The 25,280-nt window shown below is 39.8% G+C and overlaps 2 protein-coding genes across 3 annotated transcripts; both read left to right on the top strand.

The window, feature by feature from the left end:
- Positions 1–3,024: 3,024 nt before the first annotated feature.
- LOC119557970 (citrate synthase, mitochondrial) lies at positions 3,025–5,571 on the top strand. 2 transcript variants are annotated; one of them, XM_037871023.1, is made up of 4 exons: positions 3,025–3,168; positions 3,223–3,428; positions 3,951–4,722; positions 5,094–5,571. In XM_037871023.1, the coding sequence occupies exons 1-4, from the start codon at positions 3,124–3,126 to the stop codon at positions 5,496–5,498; spliced, it is 1,428 nt and encodes a 475-aa protein (XP_037726951.1). In that variant the 5' UTR covers positions 3,025–3,123; the 3' UTR covers positions 5,499–5,571. The 2 variants fall into 2 exon arrangements, with proteins under 2 accessions (XP_037726951.1, XP_037726962.1); XM_037871034.1 differs by having other exon boundaries at positions 3,029–3,168; positions 3,234–3,428.
- Positions 5,572–17,519: 11,948 nt separating this feature from the next.
- LOC119560960 (ubiquitin-conjugating enzyme E2 H) lies at positions 17,520–18,520 on the top strand. The gene is made up of 2 exons (XM_037874716.1): positions 17,520–17,645; positions 17,700–18,520. Exon 2 carries the CDS (start codon positions 17,800–17,802, stop codon positions 18,436–18,438), a length of 639 nt encoding a protein of 212 aa, XP_037730644.1. The 5' UTR covers positions 17,520–17,645; positions 17,700–17,799; the 3' UTR covers positions 18,439–18,520.
- The last annotated feature ends 6,760 nt before the right edge of the window (positions 18,521–25,280 follow it).

The raw sequence follows: 25,280 nt of genomic DNA on the forward strand, positions 1-25,280 counted from the left end.
CTTATATACCTAAGTTTATAGGAGGAAAGGTATATATTTTTAATAAGAATTTCTTATCACCAAGTGTGATATGTTTTGAAAATGTTATATTACACATGGTTCAGAAAAACCACCTGCCTTTTAAGAAAATTATATTAACTTTTAAAGAAATCCAATTTATATGGACTACCTTTAATATATTTGTCACTTGTCTATTACCTAATGGCTACTTCGAAGGTAAAAGTTTTAAGCAAGTAAAACCAAATTGAGACATTTTGTTCCCCAAGCGACTTTTTACCCCCTGCAAATGTTGTGACCCCGAAACTGGCCACGTTCTTGGAACCGATTTGTCAAAATCATCGACTCACCATGACCTCAGACACGTGAAATTCGTGTTGCAAGCGAAAAAATAGGGAAAATCGAGCTGACACTCGTAACAGGTTCGACGTGATGTCAACAAAGGGCAAGCAATATCACCCTGGGGAAAACTCCTTGGCACTCTCACAGATGCACGCACGTACATATGTGGGCGAACTTTCATTAGTGAAAACGTCAAAGTTCGTGGAGAAGCACCTCAAGCACCCACTCACGTATAGTACATATATGGTATACCCACCTTCAAGTGGTAAAATGCAAAACCATCGATTGGGTTGCATTGGGAAAATAAGAAAGCGATGCTGAAAGTATTGTAACTGCATTTGCATACGACATTCCGCTCAGAACTTTAAGAAATCCTCGCCAAACAGTTAGCTATAAGTGATATGCCACTTGGGGCTCTAGAGGGAATACTTATTGCCACCATCTCTGAAAATTTATCCAAGATATGTATTAGCTTCCGGCAAAATACCCCAAGTTAAATACTGTCAACTAAAAATATCGTTCAATTTTTATTTAACCACTTTTGGCCCCTTTGACTCTCAGAGTTTGCACTTTTTGTGTGTGTTTGCTGGTGGACAACAAAGTTAAGTTAATAAAATCATTTTAAAGTTTGGCTGTCATGGATACGACACTTTCTATTATGCATTAAGGCAACCAAATTGTTTCCAACCTTTTCGCTCCTATGTATTCAGCTTGCAACTTGTCCACGATGCAACTTTCAGGGCAAGGAACGACAAAAAAGAGGAGTGGAGTCGAGTAGAGGGCGCCAAAGGAAATGGCTGGCTGGTTTGCTGGTTGGGTGGGTGTTTGGGCCAAGATAGATACCGTTGCTGACAGCTGCTTAAGTGCGAAATTCGATTTCGCATTCAAGGGCGGTGTCCACTTTAAGCTTGTGCTATTGCTTTCGCAATATCGGACTAAAACAGCGAACAAAGGCGAGAGGCGGTGAGTCAAGGGAAATTATTTAAACTTGTATTGAACCAAACACCAAAGGCAAAGCAAAAAAAATTTCAAGCCGGGAAATTTATGGAGGACAACATGGAAAAGGCTGAGCTAAAATTGAAGCCACTCAGAAAAATAATATAAATAAATTTGTTACCATTATCTTATATATTTTAAGTTACCTTTCTCTTTGTTTATGTAAGCACACTCTAATAGAAATATTGAAAATATTTTATAGTTCCATCCTCCAAAACTTAAGACATTAACTTTAAGTCAAAAATTTGAAATAATCCGCAAACTTTTACCTCTAATTATTCAGCTAATCTCGAATTCATTATTATTTTCAGTGTCGAGGCATTAAAGGATTGAATGCTCCTAACTAAAAGCACCTGAAAAAGAGATAAAACTAAAACTGCTAGAAATAAACAAATCGCATTTTACAGAAAAAAATTTTGAATTGGGCAAGGCTAACTCTATTTGAATATCTGAATGGCCGGCTTACAAATTCGTGAATACCTTAAATGCCACTTGAAAGCGGCAGGGCCACAATCGTTTTCGCTAATTGAATGTTAATTAATAAAATGCAAAACCTACTGGCTCAAAAAAAAAGGGGGAATAATGAGTGGATAAAGGCAAAGTGGAATACTTGTTGACTGAATGCCCATTTGCAGAGGATCCGAGGAGGGGAATATTTTCACAAAAAGCGAAACGAGATCTACCGAGCGATAAAGTTTTAATTTCCATTTGATGGCTGTTAGTGAAGCAGTGGAAAAATATTTTCATATTTATACACTTTTTTTCACGTTTTTTCTTTGTATGTGTATGTAAAATATGTTTTAATTAAAAGCAAAGTTTTATATATTTTTTCCCTCTCCGGCCTTTTTTTGCACTGATTGCCCCAAAAGCTGGACAAAATCAGAACGGCAAACAAACAAATATAAATTTAACTGGGCACCAGCAATGCAATGGCGGCAAAAACCGAAAAATTCCCCAAAGTGGAGCCCAATGGGCAGTGGCAGATGAAAAACGCTACCAAAGTACCAATTCCACTCACTCACATCCACATTCCCCATGTCCCAGTCCCATCGACCATCTCCACAAACAAAAGCCCTCTGTTTCTGGCAGATGAGCCAAAGTAACGTAAAATTCCCCAATGCCCGAAACTACAAATAGATATTTAATTTTTTGCCATTTCGTATACAGTTTTAACCCGCTGAGAGCGAAAGTGTGTGGCCGTGGGTGGGCTTGTGTGTTCAGTTGCAGTTCTGATTTAGTCCCACACAAATGACCCAAAAATTTCGTTAAGCGACAAACAAACAGGAATTAATTTTGGTTGCAGCTTAAAGTTGGTCCCTGGAAACACAAACGACAAATTGCAGACAACAATTTTGCCTCTGTCAGCCACATTGAAATGCAATAGAATAATATTGCAATTAAATCAGAGTTCACCAGGGACTACAAGCATATTATTTATTCATGCACAAACATTCGACGCACTACAATTTCTTAAGACGATTACATAACTAATACGTCTGTCCAGGCATAAATGATTTTCCTATAGTACCTGGTGAGCCCGGATTTATGGTGTGGCCTATTAAGGGCAACGACTTTATTTACCTGATTGGTTTGTACGATAATTTCAAAATATAATCCTTCCCCACCGAGAGCGACACCTTTTAATGTGCTCTCGGTGCAAATAATGTTCATATCCCACTTTATTGTACACAGAAGGCTGTGTGTACATTCTCAAATTGACAATATTCTCATATTTCGATCTCCTCCATCAAAATTCTAAATTCCCTGCAATTTCCACCATCTACTGCCATGCACAAGACGACCAAATGCAGATGCCACAAAAGCTTCTTAAAGGTATTGTAAATAAAGGTTTCAACTTTGTCATAATATTTCTTCATCTCTTTTAAGACCGTCCTCAGCCGTTCCTTTGCTGACTGTAAGGATGGAGGCGGCAAGGGCTTGAAAGCCAGGCTGGCCAAAAAAATTCCCATAGAGCGAGAAAAGTTTTTGGGTATCAAGTGTTTGCATGGCAAAAAGTCAATTGGCCAGATCACCGTTAACAGCGTTATGGGGGGAATGCGAGGACTACCGCTCCTATTTTGCGAGACCTCTAGGTAAGTTTCACTTAAAAAGGTAAGCTATTGACATTTTTCGTAATCGATTATCAATACCTTACTCCTTATGGTATCTTAGTTAGTCACATTCTCAAAGTTATACAAAAAAAAACACCTCTTGAGGAGATAAAAATGTAGTGACGATCCCATCTTCAACATAAAAAAGTTCTGATTTTATTTTTATTTTGACGAACATTTATTATACGATCCACTAAATAAACACTCTTTCTAAATTTTGTCATTGCAATACGCTGCAATACAATATGCCTCTATAGGCTGGAAGCTGTATGATTGTAATGAAGAGTGCCTTCAACTTTGCTGCTTTCATCGGTCAATTTTTGATGACAACCTAGGTAAGGTCAACGATGAATTGTTGCTGACAGGTTATCTGCTGTCATTGATATTTTGTTGATGACAACCTAGCGGGTTTTTCCAAGAGTCCTCAAGAGCCTAAAACCCACAAGCAAATTTTTTATCATTTCCATAATTTTCCATAATTTTGTATAATTTATATTTTACCAGCCTGGACAAAAACAAGGGTATATACTACCGCGGAATCTTGCTGAAGGATGCGTGTGCCAAGCTGCCGCGGGTGAAAGAAGGCTCCCAGGAGGGCACTCCCGAGGGCTGTTTCTTCTTGCTGGTCACCGGGCTGATGCCCAGCAAGGAGGAGGCCGAGGAGGTGACCAACGAGTGGCTAAAACGTGGCACTGTGCCGCGCTACTGCCTGCGGATGGTTGACTCCATGGACAAGCGGGTGCACCCGATGGCCCAGCTGTGCGCCGCCTGCGCCTGCCTCAGTTCCCAGAGCAAGTTCGTCGAGGCCTACACGAAGGGGGCTAGGAGGGCGGACTACTGGGAGTACATCTACGAGGACTCGATGAACCTGTGCGCCATGCTGCCCACCGTGGCGGCATCCATCTACAACAATGTTTACCACGACGGCGAGGGTTCCCGGGAGATCAACCCGGAGCAGGATTGGTCAGGGAACTATTGCCGCATGCTGGGACTGCCGGACGAGGACTTCATCGATCTCATGCGTCTCTATATGATCCTGCACGCTGACCACGAGAGCGGCAACGTGTCCGCCCACACCTGCTACCTGGTCGGCTCGGCGCTCAGCGATCCCTTCCTTTCCTTCTCGGCCAGCATGTGCGGCCTAGCTGGCCCACTACACGGCTTGGCTAACCAGGAGGTACTCGTCTGGCTGACGAAGCTAAGGGAGGCCATTGGCGACGAGCCCACCGACGACGAGCTGATGAAGTTCATCGACGAAACGCTAAAGGGCGGACAGGTGGGACCACTTTACAGATATATTTCTTATCAGCAGAGTAAATCACTAAACTACTAAACTAGAAACATAGAAGTTAAATGTTACCCGTTTATTGGGAATGTCACCAGAAACCATACCACAAAATGACACCTAACTTTATTTCTTGTCCGCATGTTAAACTAAAAATATGGTTTGCATTAACTAGTTGTAAAACGTACACTTAGTTTAAAATACGGACAAGAAAATAGCCCTAACCTTTTTTTAGTTTAACCCTTACTCCAAAATACGGGTCTTAGTTTAAGTGATCTTCAGGGCAATTGGTTTTATTTTTAGTGTTTGGATTTTAATTTATAATCTTTTATAATACACTAAAAATTCAATTTCAATTGCAGGTTGTTCCCGGCTATGGGCATGCCGTGCTGCGGGACACCGATCCCCGTTTCGTCCTGCAAAACGAGTTTGCCATGAAGCACTGCAAGGATGATCCGGGCGTGAAGTTGGTAACCCGGCTGTGGAAGATCGTACCGGAGGTGCTGAAAAAGCTCAACAAGGTGGCCAATCCGTATCCCAATGTAGACGCCCATTCGGGTGTCCTGCTGCAGCACTACTGCCTGAAGGAACTACAATACTATACGGTACTCTTCGGAGTTTCCCGGGCTCTGGGAGTTCTGGCCCAACTGATTTGGGCACGGGCCTTGGGAGCACCCATCGAGAGGCCAAAGTCCTTCTCCTCGTCGGAACTTTGCAAATTCATCCAAGAAGCTGACAAAAAGGCCGGAAAAAATAAGAAGTGCTGAGATATAACAGGTGCAGCACGGGTTCATTCACCAATTTAAACCTCAAAAAATATAATTTTAGTAGATAGCAATGTGGTTTTTGGGTTTTTTAATAAATTTGTGGTTTGTATTCCTAAGCAGCGAATTTTTACAGGGTAAACCAAAATTTCACCTTGAAAAGGGCCCTGTTTTACATATGTTAAGTGTTTCAGACAAATTTAATATTTGTCATTACCATATTCATGTGTTTGGCATGTTCTAATTGGTTTGGCTGACTGACAGTCGGGGGATTATTACTCACTTCTTTGATACGTAGAGAAGGAGTATCCCCACTTTGTCCTGGGAGAATTGTAATTATGGGGAAGGCCGGAATAAATCGTATTTCTATTGCTTTGATGTCGGTATCCTCAAGAAACGTGTCTAATTTCCAATTCCAGTCGCAAAGTAGATCATAAATCAGTCGAGTAATCCAAATTCGGAGCAGTTAAAATGATTAATTATAATCAGTTTATCGTTGACTTTAATGACGAGTATAAAACTGACAAGATTGGCCAGAACTCAAATTGAAATTTAGATAAGAGTGTAAATTGCATTTGGGGCAAGCATTCTCCCGATGTTTGAATTAATCTGGACAAATCAAGGATATTAATGTGTGCAATTCCCCGTTGCTACTCCCTCACTACTCTCTTCGAGTTTCAGTGGATGTACTTGTGTTTATTGTAATTTTTATAAAAGCATTCCATCAACTGATTGATTTCTGTTCAAATTTCCCCTTTGTTTGGTTTAGCTCTTCCCACTCGGGTTGCGATTGTATTCCCCATTTTTTGTTTCATTGACACGGCCCGTTGTTTCTATAAGTGATATTTTATTGTTATTTTTATTATAGCTCTCCCTCTGTGGGGCCCAGTCCTTGGGGTTGCCTAAGCCAGGTCCCTAGTTTCCACTCTCCTAGATTTGATATTCATTTTTCAGCGGGGAATATATATTTGGCCCACATAACAAGTGACCTAGTGAGAGCTAGAAATGAGAAGGGAATGGGTATGGTTAAAAGGATATCGAGAATAATGAGATGTAATTTCGAAACGTGTGCACCTTTGCTGTATGTACTGGAAATTTGTGTTTCTTACATTTTCAATTAGTAAACAAATCCAGAATTTTCTTCTACTATTAACCTATCAAAAAATCACAGCGTTAATATATCGAATTTAAGTTGAACAGCTACTCTCTCACACATGAATAAATTTCCACTCCTTTTTAAAAGCATAATAATATGATCATGAACAATTTTTTCCCGCCCGGCCCTTAACTTATTATTAATTGCTTTGAGCATGAGAGATTTTTCGATGGAAATGGCAGCGGGGAGGTGAGTGTAAATTATAAAAGTTGAAATATGTTTGCCCAAGCTGGTGGGAAAAATAAGCTGCAAAACGTTTTAATAAAAGTATTTACTATTTTTCCCGCACAGTTATTTTATTGTTGAGGGAAATCACGGAAACTTTTTTTATTGCAATTCAGTGCGCTGCTACACTCTGCTGGTATTTTTTTTATACTTCCTTTTTTGTATAATTTTTTTCAAACATAATTTGAAACTGTTTTTGGGCGGGCGAGATGCACAGGCACGCTCTGGCTTTATATGTACATATGTGCTGCTCCAGTGGCCTTGGATGCTAGAAAAGGAAAGCGAACCCCCCTTAAATTCACCCACTTGAGCACGCACACACCCACGCAAAAGGGGGGTTCTTGGGTGGAACAAAACACATCCGCATCAACCATGTTCCTGTCCATGTGGCCGCTGCTGTCCCGCCGCCTGGCCAGACCCAAAAATAAAACAATGGTCGACTTCCATCTGGGTGTGTAACGCTATATAAAATGTTCGCACATATGCCAAGTTGCTTTCAGCCATTTGCTGCAATATTAAAACAAAAGTAATGCGAAAGTGCTTTCCAACCCATCGCCCTCATCCGCCGCCCGCCCTTTCCCACGTCCGAAAAAACAAAACTGTAGATTAAAAATTTTTCGAAATTGTGTCTGGCATGCAACTATGTGGGGATATTTTAAAAACTGACCAGAGTAGGGCATCAGCACTGCCCCTCAGTAAATTAAATTCAACGAGTGTTATGGAAATGATTGAGAGTTATTTAATAATTTAAAAAAACTAACATTAAAATATGTATCCTGCCAATCACAATATTAACAAAAAGTCTACTCCGATAAAAAAAATGATATTCAAATTTCGTTTTAAGTATTTAAATTCCATGATTTAATTTGCTAATATTTAAGTTAAGACGGTAAATATTAGATAGTCATATTTACTCTTTAGGTTTTAAGTAATTTAAAAAAAAGAATTTCACATTGAAATCAAAATAAAAGTTTTTTAATTATCTTTAAGTGTTAAAATATTACTTTTAATAATTTAAAAAAATATACTAAAGGAAAAAATATTTAAAGTCCTTGGACTTATTAAGTTTTTTTCAGTACAGGCATATAAATTGTGTTAAGAAGTTTAGCTGTTTTAAATCACTTTCTCTTGCCAAAAATGTAACAACTATGCTGTTCTAAAATTTTAATTTGCTTTTCAACACAAAATGTGTTGGGGAAATAAAACACTCTGGGCTTTATTCTGCGTAACTTTCGCTTAAAGCTTCGTTCTTTTCCTCCACTTTGTCTGCGGTCTCATTTCATTAACTTCCGGGTAAACTTCAAGAAGACATTTTGAGTCACTCGTCCAAGGACTGCTTTCTGAGACCCCTATCTCCATAATCACTTTCATTGCCAGAGACGAAGCTGAAATTTGAAATATTTTCTTTTCTGTTTTTTTTTTTTGTAAGCGAGATGTGAGTTTTGGTTGCTGGCTAAAAGGGAAGCAGAGGGGGAAATGCAATAACTTCCTTATAGACCGAAAACTTTATGGCTGCGACAGCAGCTGCACTCGAGTCGCTATCAAACCCCCAGAACTAAGCCCCTCTGGCCTGGGATCCCCTACCCCATCGCAATGTTATTGTATTATAATGGTCTCTGGCGCGGACCAAGGCTGCTTGGGGATCTGCGTATGTACTATTTTTTAAGATATGCAAAATAAGTTGCAGTTGCTTTCGGCACAAGCAACTTGCAGACAGACACATCAGACATTGTGGAAAATAACTATGGATGTGTGTGCGTATGTATCTATGTTTGTGCCGGGCTGAGTGAAAAGTTTGAGGGTACGCAGGAAAATTATAATTCTTCCTCTCTAAACAAAGACTGGCCCAACTGGAGGAAAGGACATGCTGAAAGAGCAGCAGTGAGTGGCAGTAACTGTTGGCTTCTATTTGACAGTTTCCCGGAAGAAGTTTTCCCTCCGCTCGATACTCATATAAATTGCCCTAGATTTTATTTTCCTTTCACATTCAGCACTCTCCATTTCAAAACGCATGTACCTAATGAGTTTTATGAATTGTCATGGTCTTGGATAGCTGGTTAAATTAAATGGCGATAATTGAAAAGCTCATTTGATTATTTATGCACCATGTGCCACACTTACTTGTACCAATTATTTGTATAATTATTTCAATATTCCTGCTCCGATTTATTGGCCATTGAATTAAATCATTTTTAATTACAGGTTAATGAAAACAATGCATTCTGCTTTGTTGTTAAAATAAATGGCTGTTAACATAATTTTTGCTGCTAATGAGAGATGCGTTATTGGGCTTATTTGTCTGAAACTAATGATTATTTAATGTTCCGAAATGTTTGCCATTTATGAATTTAAATATCTACTGATATCTGACATTATTTTGTTTCAATATAATTACGGCAAAAAACTCTGTTAGCTTTTGCATAACGATAGTCTTGTTGCTGGATAAAATTACACAAAGTAAACATCGAAGCATGTTTAAGTGTTTTTCCCACACAATTTTCCAGAGTTTTAAGTTTTCTACCACCCATTTTGGGCGAGGCCCCCTTTTACTAGATCTCTCTGGCGTTCACTATTTCATTTTCCAGTCGAAGAAATATTCGCACATAGTTTTACCTGCTGGAATGCTCTAAAAGTGCCGGCAGGTAAAAATAATTGCGATTATACTCGCTATTTTTCCGCACAGCAGCACTGGGCCAACACCAAAAGGGAGTGGTAATGGGAACTGTGGGGATGGGTTGGGTATTTTACCTCTTTCGGGGAGACAGAAGATGGAGTGAATGCCATTCGGGTTTTTTCAGCGCGCAGTCTTCCACTTTTGTGCAATGTTATTCGGCGTTTTTCCCATTCCCATCACCAGGTGAAATACAAAACCGCTAATGTCATTCGACCCCCCTCTAAATTTATTAGTCCCCCACATTGAAAAATAGTTTAAAATGTCCAATAATTAATTAACAGGCTAATAGTTACAGAACAAAAAAGGTCCATAAGCTAAAGGCTTAATTAAATCAATATTATTTGTGTTGATTGAAATTAAACGTTGATTAAAACAATGCAATTTATATCGATGGCAAAATGAATGGTCTTTAATATTATTTGTTATGAAAAGTGTTCAACAGGCGCAATAAAGAGGTATTGACCCAATTACAAAAGGCTTTCACCATATTTGTATTTATTATTTTGGTAAACAGAAACCTGCGCAATTGAAGGAAACTGATTGACAGATTGACGTGTAATAAAGTGTATCACACGTTGCGTATGCGTAAATTCTACCCCTTTCATCATCACCTAGGTACTTTTTTCGATTGCCTGTGGCTTAATTAAGAGCCGGCAAAGTTTGCGGCATTGTTTGCAATTTGGTTTCCCATTTTTGTCATCGTCAACATCATCAGCATCGTTCCCATCTGCACCATCTCGGCTCTATTGTTCCTTGAATTGGGCCTGGGTTTTGTTGAATGGACTGCAGTTGCCGCTTATCCTTATCTGCTTGTACCCGTAATTATCAACAGACGACTACTAAGGTGCCCCTGCCATGGGCCATTGTTTTCGAGGGCTCAAATCGCGAATTATGCTTTCCACTCGGCTGCTTCTGGCCAACTGGCAGATAAGATATGCTCAAAGTCGGAAAGTTTGGATTTAAGTTTGTCTGCCTGCAACCGCTTTAATTAGTGATTACACATTTACAGCACGTGCTGCTCTTGGCCCTTTGGCTGGCCAGCCAAGTTAATTAATTTATTATTGTTCTGGCATTCGTTTGGCAACAAATTTTGACACAATACTACACTGGGCACACAATAAATCTACTCCGACTTTGACTCCCTGTTGTTCTTTATGCGGGGTTTCATTAATAATTCAGCTCATACGAAACTAAGCCAAACTGCTGAGGGTTGAGTAACCGAAACTGGATAAATTAAGTTCATTTCACATCAGCAGCAGCAACATCTGGTCGCATGAAGATCTCCATCCAAAGTTTTTCCCATCAAAGCCAAAAATCAATACATTTGGCATTTGTCTGATATATCTTGGCTATCCGTTTCAATTTGTCAATCAAGATGACACACACCAGGCCTCAAAAAACAAATCGAAAATTGAAATTAAAAACATTCAGACGGCATTGACAAAGAAAAATGTCCCGCGAAGCTTGAGAAAAATGTGTAGCCAACTTAACACGCACTTTTCAAAATAATCTTTGCTTTGTTTTACGGCTTACAGCAATGTATATAAATGAGTTCGAGTTGGCTTTGTTTTGCGGTAAAGTTCAATAAACTTTGACTTGTTTATTTCCACAAAATTTCTTGTTGCATACTCTTGCGGTCAAGTTGAGCTTTCATTTGATTTCGGTTGGATTTGTGGGAAATGATTTTATATACGATTAGCAGAATTTTGGCATTTTCACAGCCAGTTAAGGATTTTAATTGATATATCTGAATTTCACGCTAATAATGGCTCTTTCTCTTGAATACCATAGATAAATACCCTTTAAGTGCCGAGAAAATGTTGAGTTTAATCAGCTGCAGACTATTTTCCATTCTGATAGCTCTTAGCTTTGTTTTAGCACTTAGCATATTTGCATAGGGAAAACTCATTTAATTACCCTGCTCAATTTGCTACGTTTTAATTGCAAATTATGGCTGCAGGCGAAAATAACGAACATGTGAGCGTAAATTTACGAACATTAACTAAACACCATTTTTGTTAATTTTTCCAACTTTATTTATTTCTAACTTTTAGCTGGCTCTTATTGCATTTTGCATACCGGCCAAAGTCTGGTGGGCATTTATTCAAGTTGGCAACCATTTGTATACAAATATCTGCATTCTGACTGTCATGTGCCCGTCAACACACATAGAGCATTTTGCACACATATCGCATTTAACTATTTAAACAGCAACCGAAATGCGCATAAAAAGTTTTACAATAAATCAGGAAATTTGTAGAACATTACACAGATACGTTCACATACATACATGTCGGTCTCGGACAGATTTGTTGCGAAAATGTTCAACGCCGAATGGAAATTTGTTTACCAAGCTGTTGATGCCGCAGGGTGTTCAGTTTTATCTGCCGGTGCTGTCGCAACAGTTTACATTACTTGCCAAGAGAGTAATTTCCAAATTTTTGTCGCTCCTGACTACCGTGATAAAAACCACATGATGCTGGTAATTGAAGGCCCTTTTTTGGGGGGCGGGCGAAGTTTTATTCATAAAAGTTAATATAAGCTCATTACGCAGTTGGTATGCTCTTTTAATAAAGTTTTAACTTGATATAATGATTGTTGGAATAAAGCACGCTTGGTTTACTTCCAAGATTGAACCGGAAGTTAAGTACATTGTTAGCTATATGGTGGAGGCAATCAATGTTCGTGACGAGTGACCGATTTAACGATTATGGCGATAAAGAGATTTATCGGCCAACGAATCAACCGAAGCTATACAAACACTCCGCCCACTCCAGACAATCCACTTCCGATTTGCGAGGGGGAAGGAACAGGACAAAGGATGTTGCGAAACAGGACTCGCGTGTGTTTTATTGAGCACTAGATTGCACTCACTTATGGGAGCGATTAAAATCGATTTAATCCATTGCCGGCATAAATCAACCGGCCAAAATCTTATGCTGGCGAAGGTCAGGAAGAAGACAGTTCCCCGAATCCCCCAGCCACCCCACTTCAATCAATTTGATGGATGGTGAAATATACATATAGTACATACCATAGCAAGAGTGTGTTTATCTACGAGTGGTCTTTGGTTGACAGCATTTATGGGGGGGAAATGTCATTCATCATCTGTCCCTACAATGCACGTAAAAAAAAACATTATTTGCCAACTTCCATTCTGATCGGACGATGAAAAGCCTTTTAAATGCAAATGTTTTATTTGTATTGCGGAAAAAGCAACGAAGAAAAACATTTTATTGATGTTCCCTATTGTTGAGTTAACTTGAAAAAATTGCGGGCAAAGATCTGCCCATCAAAAATATAATGTTTTCAAACTTACTACACTTTGCAGCAATTGAAAGCTACTTGTAGAGTCTCATCTTTAAAGTGAAAATAGTTTTCGATTTATATATATTCAAGCATATTTAAGTAACTTTCTAGATGACTGACCCAGGTATGAAAATGTGGAAAATTTCTTCGCTTGTTGCATTCCATTCAGCCCCTTTGCAATTTCCAGCTGCATCTTCATTTGAGTTCCCTTCTCGTCGCATTCAACCATAAATATTCATGTGACCTAATCGGTTTATGACTGCCATAATCGCCTGCACTTTGCACGTCTTTTGGTCATGAAGTTGGATATACTTTTTCCGCCATTTTTTCACTTTTTCACTTTTGTATTCAGTGCCGACATATGTCCAATATGGAATATGGGTTAATCTGTAAGAAGCAGTCGGACAATCTGAAGCTCCGCTTATGAGTTTTTACTTTTATAAAATTAATTGAATTTATTTGTAATATTTTCCTTTGCCTTAAAGTCGTATATGTGTACCAACTTAAATAAAAGCGATATGTCATTTAATTTAAAAGCGATATGTGATATTTTATTTAGTTTAGTAGACATAGTGCTAATTAAACCCAATCAAATCATACAAAATTAACATTATCTTTTGTGCCACTCGAGCGTATACGTAATTTACAAAAATTTTATTTTTACTTGTACTTGTAATGTACTTGTAAAGTCTTTCCTAATTATATTCTCTGTAAAGTTGACCTTTAGCCGAAAGAATTTCTCAAGAATACCAATTCAATTTCTGTACTCTCGTTTAAAAACACCAAAACAGCCAATCTCTTTGGCATTTCTTCCACGCAATCATGAATCTCGTTGGAAGCGTAAAAATATTCAATAAAAATGGAATACGGGTTACATATGGCTCCCGCCAAATGTCAGCAGAGCAAGGAAAAAATGCGTGTACTTACGCGACATATTTACGGCGTTTTAAATGAAAGCACGTGTTTAGCAAGGCAAACGATGTCGCTGATGCCTCAAATATCGCACCTAAAAAAGCCAAGGCACTGGTTAAAGTGGCTGCTGGAGCATCGGGATCCGCATCCTCGTCCACATCAGCCAAACCAGGCAACCTGAAACGAGACCATAAAATGGCGAACGTTGGCAATAAAAACTAGAACAACTGCCAGTGGGCCAAAAGGTGGAGGATGGTAAATGGGGCAGGTGGGAAAATGGAGGGCGGCTAAAACGCGGGCAGGTGGAGCGCATTACTTTGAAAGTACATTGAGCTTGAAAATGACTTTGTAAATGGCGCTCGACAAATATTTTATTACTAGGGAACAGCAACAATTTACTTTGTTCCCTCCCCCTCTCGCCACGCCCCTGCTTTTTCCCAAGCTTTGCTGCCACTTTTCTCCTTACCCGCGGACTCTTTACCTTCAAGCTGCACTTTAATTTTAATTCAAACAATTATTAGCACCACCGGTTTTTGCTTAAAGTTTCTCTGTTCCTGTTTTAGTTAGTTTGGTTTTGCTTTAATTTATTATAGTGGAAATGAACTACTTAATAGCTTGGTACAGCGAGTTTGCTGGATAATTTCTTATTAACTGGGAAATTGTTTATATATTTTTCAAGACATATGGAAACTTGACTGAGAATATATAAAAATTCTCTAAATAGAATTTGTTTTATCCATTTTTCTCTTTAAATTGTTGCTTTAACTTCTTTAAAAATACAGCTTTAATTTTAATGTAGTGCCTAAAAAGTATCCTTGCAAATCCAACACGTAAAGCGTGCATAAATCAAGGGATATTATATTCGTTTTAATCCAAACTTTATAATCGATGACAACGAAAATCCCATTTAATTCTTTCCTTATTGGCTAAAATTTGTTGTTCATTTTAGCGCCTGCTGGGAAAATTTCATTAAAAATGATCAAGTTAATTTCACAAATTTGTGTGTATTTCACTTCCTCCACAGGGGATGGCAGCCCAGTGGATAAGGCCCCGAGGGGCCGAGGGGTGCTATGGGACTATACTATATATAGGGTGGCCATTCCATCGGAGGGCGGCAGAGTTATGGAATGTTGCCAAAATGCCAGCGGGTTAGACCTGTGGTTGCGGTTTGCCCTGTTCTGGTCCGGACGAGTCCGAATTCTCGGTTCTGGGCCTGGTCTCCTCTGGTCCCCTTCGTTTCTGGCCTTTGAGTTATCCTTTTCGCGGTTACCTTTTGTCGCCAGCCATTGTTTTAGCCGGTCCATTGTTTAATATGCCGTGGACCGGGCCTTGGGGATTGGGGCCCCGAGGATAGGGTTGTGTTTGAGCCTGGCCATTGTTTTTTGTTTGGGCAGAGGGAGCGGGAGCCTAGTGCAAGTATTTTTCGCCCTGCTGTTTTCACTTGTTGGAGTGTTGACTTTGACGTGGTCAATGGTTGGGCGCCATAACAGCTTCATTACCGTGCCCGTTCCCAGTTGATTACAATTCACAAAATTAACGCCCATGTTGAGATTACTCCTTAATGTCTCAGCCAAGAAGATAACCCCACAGACCATCTTCCCGCGAAAAGGACTTTCTAGGACCCATCCTTGGGCTGCCGCGCGTAGTTTGCATTAATTTCGCGTTAATTTCACGCGATAATCGTATTTCTTCGTATAATAGTCTGGAAACCGGTCTCGGGGCGGGGACTTCCATATTGCTTTAATGGCGGCTAAAATGCTCTTAATGGCATCTATTTGAGATTTTATTAATGCACTCGAAAATCACATTGAAGTCTAGCTACTTTTTGCCAGCTTGCCTGCGGCTTGAATGTGTAAGTTGGCAAATATTTTCTATAGAAAGTATTCTGAAAGTAAAAGGAAGGAAAGCCAACTAGCCGGAAATTTCAATGTCGGACTTAACTATGAATAGGCGCAATAAGATTTTATTAGGCAAAGGAATTGAATCTATAAGAATATATTGATTTGTATAGCTCATTTTTGTAAGCTTTTATTTATTCCTATTGCTTCTTTTCGTTACAACATATATTTTTAAATATTCCCTGTATCAAATTAGGCTTTTATAACAGACAGATTTTTAGAACAGGAATTATATAAAGGAATTTTATAAAATATGCTTAGGTATCTTTATACATATTCTTTCATTCCTATAGTAAGCTCCACAAATTTTATTCGGAAAATGGCAAAAACTAGTCAAATCAAGTCGATAGCACCGATAAAGAAGATTGGCAATTTGTTTCTCTGCTGGACAACTCCATTTTTAGATATCGCAACCGAATTTCGCAGCGCTTTTTCATTGTAATCCTAAATCGCTTTTGTTTGATTTGCTGTCCATGGCTGGCAAATTAAAAGTCGCATGAATTGGCCCCAGCAAACAGTGGCGGGGTTTCACTGGGGGTTTCCAAAGGGTGTCCAAAGGGATGGGGGGCAAATGAGCAATGGACCTTCAACAAAATTCTAATTATTCATTGTCGACGCGCCGCTCGCTGACAGCGAAAACAATGAGCGCACTCAACTGTGAAAACTGCAACTGCAACAAAGCGCATTCCAAAAGCAGACTGAAAAAGGAGGGGAGCGGAGTGACGCATTTACTGTCGCACTAAAAATAAAGCTTCGGGCCAAAGGATTCGCCAGCCATGAGAAACATTGTCAACATTTTTTACAATTTTCTAGTCGTTATTTACCATTGTTTCCAGCTCCGGCCATTGTGGGAGATGCACAAATACAGATACAGAAACAGCTACAGATTCAGATACAAGTACGCAGATACAGATACAATCCCTGCGTCCTCAGATACAGGGCTTTGTGTATCCATGACTGTTGGCTATGTTGGCTATGGCAGCAATTTGCAGCATTTAGTCCAAGTCCATTTAACTTTAATGCACTCTCTCTTTCTCGGACTGCCATTGGAGTTATTGCAGCTTCCTTTATGGAAACGCCAGCAGACGATCGTTGATTTATTGCCAGCAATCAGAAATGCATTCAACTTGGACTGTCCACTTATAGAAGTGGGTGATTTTGGTTTTGGTCACAAGGACAGCGTATCCTCACTTTGCCTCGGGTCTTATGTCCTCCCCGGTGCCCAATTACAAACAGTTGGCACTGTGGCCAAAAGATTTTCCCCAAATATCTGACCCACGCCCAATTAATGAATGCTCGGCCCAGTGCCAAAATCCGCTTAGACGCAATGCGACACGTCCGGTAAAAAAAAAACAAAACGAGGTAGGAAATCCTAACACAAGAAATACCAACTTTATTTATTTTCACTTTTCAGGGCTGAATTTTTTGGTTTAGAACTCTTACATTGGCAGCTGACCAATTTCAAAATGAAGTAAGATTAAATGGAATACAAATCTTTAATTTTGTACATGCTTATCCATAACACATTTCCATTTTGATTGATTTTATTGGTGTGGTTGTACTTAAGAAATTGTGAATTTGAGATACTTGGGGTACACTCTTTCCATAAATTAAAAAAAAATTAAATACTCAGAAGAATCTTTTTTTATTTATTAAAAAAAAGCAAAGTAAATCAAAAAAGTTCGCCGATTATAAATTTGTAGTTATTAATAAAGGATAGTCGTCTTTCTGTAGGAATTCGTATTTTGTTGCATACTTTCGGACACCTAAAAATAAGATTTAAAAGTGGTTTCAAAACTATAGTAAAATGTACGGCAAATGTATAAATACAAATATTTTGCATATTCAAGAAATAATCTTGGTTTCAGCAAGCTGAGCATGCCTTGTCCAACAATCGTGGGCTAGAGTAGGCGGTGTTTTTATATTTGTAGAAAATTTAAATGAAAAAACAGCAAAATTCTGGATTAATTTTATGTGTGAGTATGGAAAGCGAATAAAGAATAGAATACTGATGGTAAACCGCCCTCCAGCTACTTAGTTTTGAAGGTACCTCTGTGTAGCAGACGAGTGCACTCAAAATCCCAGTAGTTCCGATACGAAGACGGCACAGGACACAGCGCCAGGATATCGATGGCCAAGCAAATGGCGGTGAACACAACGTCGCCGATGGCTGGGCGGCGTCTGCTCCGCGATGTGAACCGGCTGCTGGCCTCCGGTTACCGCACCACCGTGGACGACGACATGGCCAACCTGGACGTGCGCTTCGAGGGGCCACTGGGCACCGCCTACGAGGGCGGCGTGTGGACGGTAAACGTGGCCATGCCGCTGGATTATCCGCTGAAGGCGCCGCGCGTCCGCTTCGTCACCAAGATCCTGCACCCGAACATCGACTTCGCCACGGGCCTGGTCTGCATGAATGTGTTCAAGCAGGCCTGGTCCTCTAGCTACGACCTGGTGAACATTTTCGACACCTTCCTGCCGCAGCTGCTGCGCCATCCCAATCCCAACGACCCACTGAACCACAAGGCCGCCTGCATGATGAAGAACTCGGAGAAGCTCTTCCGCGAGCACGTCATCATCTGCCTGAAGATGTACGCCCTGCCCGTATTCCTCGCGCCAAAGGACCTCGTGGAGGAGGGCCTCGAGAAGCGATCCTCGGACCTCAGCCTTTCCGATCTGCTGTCGGATGATGACGAGGGGGATGGAAACGGGAATGGGAACGCTTCCACAGCACTGCCAGGTGCTGGGGCAGATCGCGTTGGCAATTGAGTATTTGGATGGTCTTTTTTGTGTCTTTGTAAGAGAACAGTTAGTATTTGAAAAAAATATATCTAAATTGGAAGTATGATAAGCGATAATATTTGTCGTTTATAGCCGGGGAAATTTTTGAAAGTATATATGCTATTTCTTCCATACTTTTTTATAAATGGGATAAGAATATAAAAATATAATATAATATAAATATTGATGATGTTTTTGTGTCGATATAAAAACAAAACTTAAATTTATTTAAATTATACATTTTTTTAGTAAGTACCTAAATTTGTAGTGATAGGGGATACTATTTATATCATCTATTCTATTCCATTCCCTTATCAATCTTAGTGCATTGTCATTTTATAAATAGGAAAAGTAAGTATTATCAACCATTTTAAATGCATGGCAATTAGCATTTTATTACCTGTCTAATGTCCCGAAGCCAAGATCACGGCTATTAAATTGCTTGACTTAATTGTGTCAAACAAGATGAAACCAGATTGCCGTAATGTTCCGATAAGAAATTAATTTTGCTCCATTAAGGATAATTACGAATTTACTGGACATAATTGAGGCTGATGTCAACTTCATTCAACACTTTCAAGGGGCTTTAGCCAGGTGATTTCTGATTAATTTGTCTGATTAGGCGGACTGTGAGCAAGGGTTCGGCAAACCCATCAGACGGTCGAGTTCAAAAGTGGAAAACTATTCCCTCGCACAAGAGCAGTCATGTGCAAACAACGATTTAATTACGATAATTATTTAGACAATTGTTTTTGATGGCCAGAAAGGACGAGTATGGCTCATGGCATTTGAAGGTTGGAAAGCCGTAACAAAGGCGCTAAGTGTTTGATAAATCGTGTTTGATAGGATTTTGCAAAGGGAAAACAAAACAATTTGAGATGAATTTAAAAGCTGGATAAACAATCTTTAATTGGTTCTTCTGTACAACTTTAGTGGAGAATACCTAGTTAAATTTTGTGGTGCAGACCAATCAATATCTCCATGAAAAATAGGATAAGTGATAATTCGAAAAACTGACAAGACGAATTCGTCTGCCTGTCCCCGAAAATTGGTTCAATACGATGGTGGCGATGGTTGGGAAGGGGCCAACTAAACGTGAATTTGGCTTTATTGACGCCTGCTGCTTGGCCTGGTCTGATTCTACGACTGACTAAATGGCTGGCCACCTTCCTTCCTCCCATCCATCTATCCATCCATCCTGCCAATCCCAGAGACCATGGCCAATGTGAGTGCAGTGTTCCAGACAGTTGCGCAGACAATTCTGCTGAGGATGGGGCTGGGGGGTTTCTATATTTCTGGGGTTCTGGGCAGGTCGGATGCCTGCCTGTCTGCGTGTGCTGCCATCGAATTAGAATACGACGTGGCCCAGTCTCTGTCTCTCTGAGAACGAATTTATGCAATAGTCGTTGCCATTTTCGACTTTGAATGACTTTATCTTCACATTTCCACAACGAAATGATGTCTTTAGTGAGACATTCGATTGAAAGCAATGGTAGGCGGGGGATGGATGGAGTTGAAGTCGGATCTTCCTTGCTCTTTGGGGTCCAAGCACGTGACGTGCTTAAAGATGGTGTCATCCTAACGAATAGATTGCAGAGAATGAGCTTTGTTCTCGCCAAGAGTATGAAATTAATGACAACGAAGGAGTTACGCTTGCCAAACAAAAGTGTAAATTGAATTAAGAGATCTAAGGGATTTAAATACTTAAAGACTCAATTGAATCAGCTCATTCAAACGAATACTAAGGATAGTTGGGTATTTCCCAACACATAGTTTTCCTATTGGTCGTTTTTAAAATAAATTGATTTTTTTATCTCCACAACCTCGGCCTTTGATCTGACTTTTTATCCTTAAAGCCATTTTTTTAAATTGAGTAACAAAAAAATCGCTTGAAGCAAGGAACTTGAATTTTTCTGCCATTGGCAGGTGAATGTTTCGAATGTTTTTTCCTTCGCTTTGGCCATTAAATAACCTGTTCATTAATGTAATTGTATCGGTAAACTGTATCGATTACTGGTGCTATGTAAGAAGAAATACATATTTTACCCAACAAGTATACCTGATGCAAACAGTCACATAAAAAACCGAATTATGGTCTGACATTGCTCGTTCATGGACCATTTTATTAAAATTGTGCCAATAAAAAATTGCATTTATTTCAGACTGATTTCAGACAAACGTATCGCAGGCGCAAAAAAAGAAATTGACTTTGTATAAAAGCATTAAAAACCAAGGTGTAAATATTTTTTAAATAAAAATAGAGTCAGGTAATTTAATGAAATTTTATAGCAACTATTTAACCAAACATTTTTGATAAAATATTTAGGGCTGGGGTTCCTAGGTTTGTCTAGACATTTGTGTGCCAGTAAGTGGAAAATCCTTGTCCAAGTCCCTGGAAAGACTTTTCAATGTCCAGATGGCCAGATGACTGGGTCAATAGACGGTTAAAGCCAACTGTCCCGGCATTGAGCTTGCATCCGCTGGCCCTAATTTATTCAAGTCAATTGACTCGCAGCGAGGCGAGCTCAGTTTAGTTGGCTCCGCACGGTAATGCCAAGAGGAGGCTGGGCTCATTAGCATATTCTAATTAATTTATATTATTCCAAAATGCACAAAACTTAATTGGTATGGAGCACTTAGTTAATGAAATTGAAGCTCCCGCCACGATGGGACTTTCTCCAGCCCTTTTCTGGAGCTCTACTGCCTTGCCATTCTTCGGTATTCATGCAAAATTCTTAGCTGTTGACAATTTGGCGTGACTGGGAATGAAAGCCAAGCACTCGACTTTTACTTGATGGAAAGTTTCAGCTGTACAGGGATGCCAACATTACATAACAATCCCTGGATCTCTGGATCCGCCCCCAAAAAACAGAAGCAGACCCTCTCTCATTAGGGGACAGAACTCCCTTGTCGAGAGTTCCAGTTTTGTTGGCAAACAAATTTCAGGCGCCGTCTTCGCCGAGTTAGTTATGACTGCCAACTTTGCGACACACAATTTGCATTTCGGCTTCCCTTGCCTGTCCAAGAACTTATACAGCTTGCAAGTTATTTCTTTCTTCCTGTTTGACAACCAAAGGACATGTGTTCCAGTTCCTTTCCCCAGCTAATTTATGCCAAGACAGTAGTTTGTTGATGCGAAGATGCGGATACGATTGCCACAGGAACACACCTGTGCTGTGTGTGTCCCCGCATAAATGTCTTGTTAATTTCACAAAACCCCGGCAATCGGCATTCCTTGGGACTACCCACACTTCAGACACTTGAGAGTTCTCCGGCGGTTTGGCTTGCCAGGCTTTGCCTCCCCCTTCCCGACCAACATGACCATTGTTTGCCTACACAATTGGGTCCCCATCCATTTACCATCCATATACCATCCCACCTTTTCCCCCAACTGTTGGCTGGGAATGTGCAATGTCAGGACTGAAGTCGTCTTTGGGCATACGCCAAACAATGCAGCTTCAATTACCAGGCAGCTTACAGCTTGTTTAGCTGAGAATGTTTTTGTTCGGATCCTTAGTGGTTAGGCTCAAGGAAGCCAATTCCCAGTGCCAATTAAATGAAGTGGGACGCTAACGCTTAGGTAGATTGTTTACCAAAAGACACCTTCGACTAGAACCTCTTCATTTGGAGTTCAACCACAATGAGATGCTAAGGTAAGCTTAGGAATTTGTAATGCTACTTAAGCCATACGTGTTATTAAATTTAATTATTGATTTATATAATGCCTCAATTATAATGGCTTACAAGAGATAATTTCCCTGAAATCGAAATCGAGAAGGCTCATCAATCTGCCTTGAAGATAAACCTCGAACGGATGTAAGACAGCCCCGACCAGATCCCCAGAAAATCGCATCCTACCTTGAACCGAAATGCCAATGATAAAGTAAGGCACTGAATACCACTCAGGTCTGCCCCATTCAAATTGCTGGACATTAAACGGATGTCGATAAATGAGATTGACAATGACAAACATGAAAGCGAAAAAAGTAGCCAGAAAAGAGAGAGCGAACTTACCCAACCCCACTGAGTCAATAAAGTCCCCAAAAAGCAAAATCCCGCCCCTGAGGTCACTGGGATAAACTAAAAAGGGAAATGTTAAGCCGAAGCGGAGAGATCTGAGTGACAGCTGAACCTCTGCACCCGAAACCCTTCACCCCTCTTCGTGGTCCCGTCTCCGGGTTAACAGATGGCAGAACATATACGGTCACAGTGCCACATATGTCAACCGAAGCCAGTCCAGATGATTGCAGCCCAGTGGAAGTACACTTACAAAATTTGGCTCACGGTTTATATTTTATGGTATACAGTGTTATCCTTTCACGGGTCAGTATTATTTATAATTATGAAAAATTAAGGAAGAGTGGGAACATATATAATTTGGTCTTTAAAAGCTTAAGATTTTTTTGCGGTTTTCCAGTCGTTGTTTAGCCAAATCAAGGCATGCAGCTAAAGACCGACTGCTTTTTTTATGGGTTAACGTTTTTTTTTGTTTGTGAAAAATGGCAAAAATGAAATATTTCCAGGTTGTTCAATGGGTAGGAATTTAAATGACGAGCTCAACGAAGTATGACATTCCATTTTTTTTTTCGATATGCCAGCCAAAACACTGATTTTTTTGGCGGAAAATTGGGTTTTAAATTTTAGTCAAAAATACGCTTTTTTCTTGCAGTTTTTCAGTCGTAGTTTAGCCAAATCAAGGAGTACAGCTAAAAGACCGACTGTTTTAAGCAGCTAAGAACTTATGCTTACTATTTCCATAACTTATTGGGGAATTTATTTTTTCATCAACTTTCGAATTTTTTAAGGGGTTGTATCATTTTTTTTTGCGAAAAATGGCAAAAATTAAATATTTTCAGTTTTTAATTCCAATGGATAGAAATTTAAATTACGAGCTCAGCAAGGTATGACATTCCACGTTCTGACCCTTCTTTGCATTATGCTAGTCAAAACACTGATATTTTTAGGGCGGCAGATACCCGTTTTTAGCGGAGATGCAATTGTTAGTTATCCAAGCTTAGCAGTTTTTGGGTCTAAGTATAAAGGAAAAGGCAGATATCAAAATGCTAACCAGAAAAAGTACACATTTTTTTCGAAAGTGCCTTAAAGGGTTGGGAAATGGTCGACTGAAATGAGCAAATGTCAAGTGCAAGACTGAAGATGGAAAAGAAAAACAAATCAAAGCCAAAGGCATGGCCGGCATTTGTCAGCGTTTTGTTTAAATGTGAATTAAAGAATCTCTGCCGGGAAGGGCTTTGGGGATGGGGATTAGGATGGGGACTTTGTAATTCGGCGTCCACATTCACATCCGCATCCGCACACTCATATGGGAGATTGCTTATTTGGCTGTTGGCTGTTGGCCACTTGGCGAGAGTGGCAAGTGCAAACATGACTTCCCGGGAGCTGAGCGCCACTTTCTGCTGCTGCTGCTGCCACTGCTGCCAGTGGTGCATGTGCCATTTGCATAAATCAAATTTGAATTTGCATTGCAACGAGCAGTTGCAGTGGGTGAGAAGGAGCGGCAGCAGCTGGCGTCTCCGGGCTCAAAGCGTTCTACGCACAAATACACAGGCAGCCAGGTGTGCCAGCTGGATAAACACGTACGTACACGAAGGATCCTCACACACACGCGCACCTGCGAGTGTGTGTGCTCAGACACGCACAGGGCAATGAGCACGCAGCCAAACTTACGCACGCCCGCTTCCCGCAACACAAACGCAAAAACAAACGCAAATGCAAGTACAAGTGCAAATACAAACACACACAGCAGCTCCAAAAACTCACTCCCTACAAAAGACGCTCAAACGATGTGCCATTAAAGGCTAAAAGCCAGTCAAAACTCCAGAGTCAAGAGCCCCCAGGTAAAACTTTTATAGCATACTTTCCAGCGTTCGTGAGAACTTCATTTCTCAGCTTTCTTTCAACAGATTTTACTAGTTTCACAACTAAAGTCCGTATCTTGTTATAATAAAGAATATTAATTTGACAATATTCAATTTAAAAACTTTGGAACTTTGCAGATATTAAAGTTTATACGAATTCGAGATAGTACTACACCACAGAGAAAATTCTGACGTTCTCACCTGAGTTGAAAATGTTCCTAAGAAGAGAAGAATAGAATAGAACGAATTCAGGTGTTATTATTTGTTATTGTACAAAGGAACATACATTTTTATATCATTGTAACTTGATGGTTTACAAGAGGTATTAAATTTAATATTTCTAACATTGCCCTGTCATTTGTTTTCAGTTTCTTCTTTAAAGTACGCATTGTTCAATTGAACTAAGTTTTCATACTAATAATATATGACGTAGGCTTTTTAAGAAAGTTATAATTGATTTATTAAATTAAAAAACCAATTAGTAGGTTATATTAGTTATAGTTTCAATACTTATTACTCCTGACATTTTGGTGGGTTGTTGCCCTTGTCGTCAGCCTCACGTTTCCCTTGATTTCTTTGCTATTTCTTGCACATTAGCTCTGCAACTTTCGCACACGATCTCGTGCCCACACACACACAGAAAGTGCATTAACATCCTGCCACGCCCACTTTGTGGCAACTTTTTGCCTAGTCCAAATTAAATAATAAATGCGCAAAGTTGGGCAAATTTATAATGTTAAGGCAAAATTGTTGAGTGAGTTTTGAGTAAATTTTTGTTGTCTGGGGTAATTGCGAATTAATTGGCTACGCTTGACAATTGCTGATTTATAAAAGCCAGAGATTCGAAGTGCTTGAAATATAGTTAGATAGGACTTTACGTATTAATTGAAAAAGACCACAGTCCATAAATACGTGTTAGGAGCCAACTTTTTTGTTGATTAAAGTCTAACT

This window comes from Drosophila subpulchrella, chromosome 3R (assembly GCF_014743375.2).
Source record: "Drosophila subpulchrella strain 33 F10 #4 breed RU33 chromosome 3R, RU_Dsub_v1.1 Primary Assembly, whole genome shotgun sequence".
Taxonomy (NCBI): Eukaryota; Metazoa; Arthropoda; class Insecta; order Diptera; family Drosophilidae; genus Drosophila; species Drosophila subpulchrella.

What these genes read in the sequence shown, in the direction of transcription:
- LOC119557970 (XM_037871023.1), top strand. Translation starts at nt 3,124, where the DNA reads ATGCACAAGACGACCAAATGCAGATGCCACAAAAGCTTCTTAAAG. An exon ending in GCCACAAAAGCTTCTTAAAG is followed by an intron (nt 3,169 to 3,222) that starts GTATTGTAAATA and finishes ATCTCTTTTAAG; the next exon opens with ACCGTCCTCAGCCGTTCCTT. An exon ending in CTATTTTGCGAGACCTCTAG is followed by an intron (nt 3,429 to 3,950) that starts GTAAGTTTCACT and finishes ATATTTTACCAG; the next exon opens with CCTGGACAAAAACAAGGGTA.
- LOC119560960 (XM_037874716.1), top strand. Translation starts at nt 17,800, where the DNA reads ATGGCCAAGCAAATGGCGGTGAACACAACGTCGCCGATGGCTGGGCGG.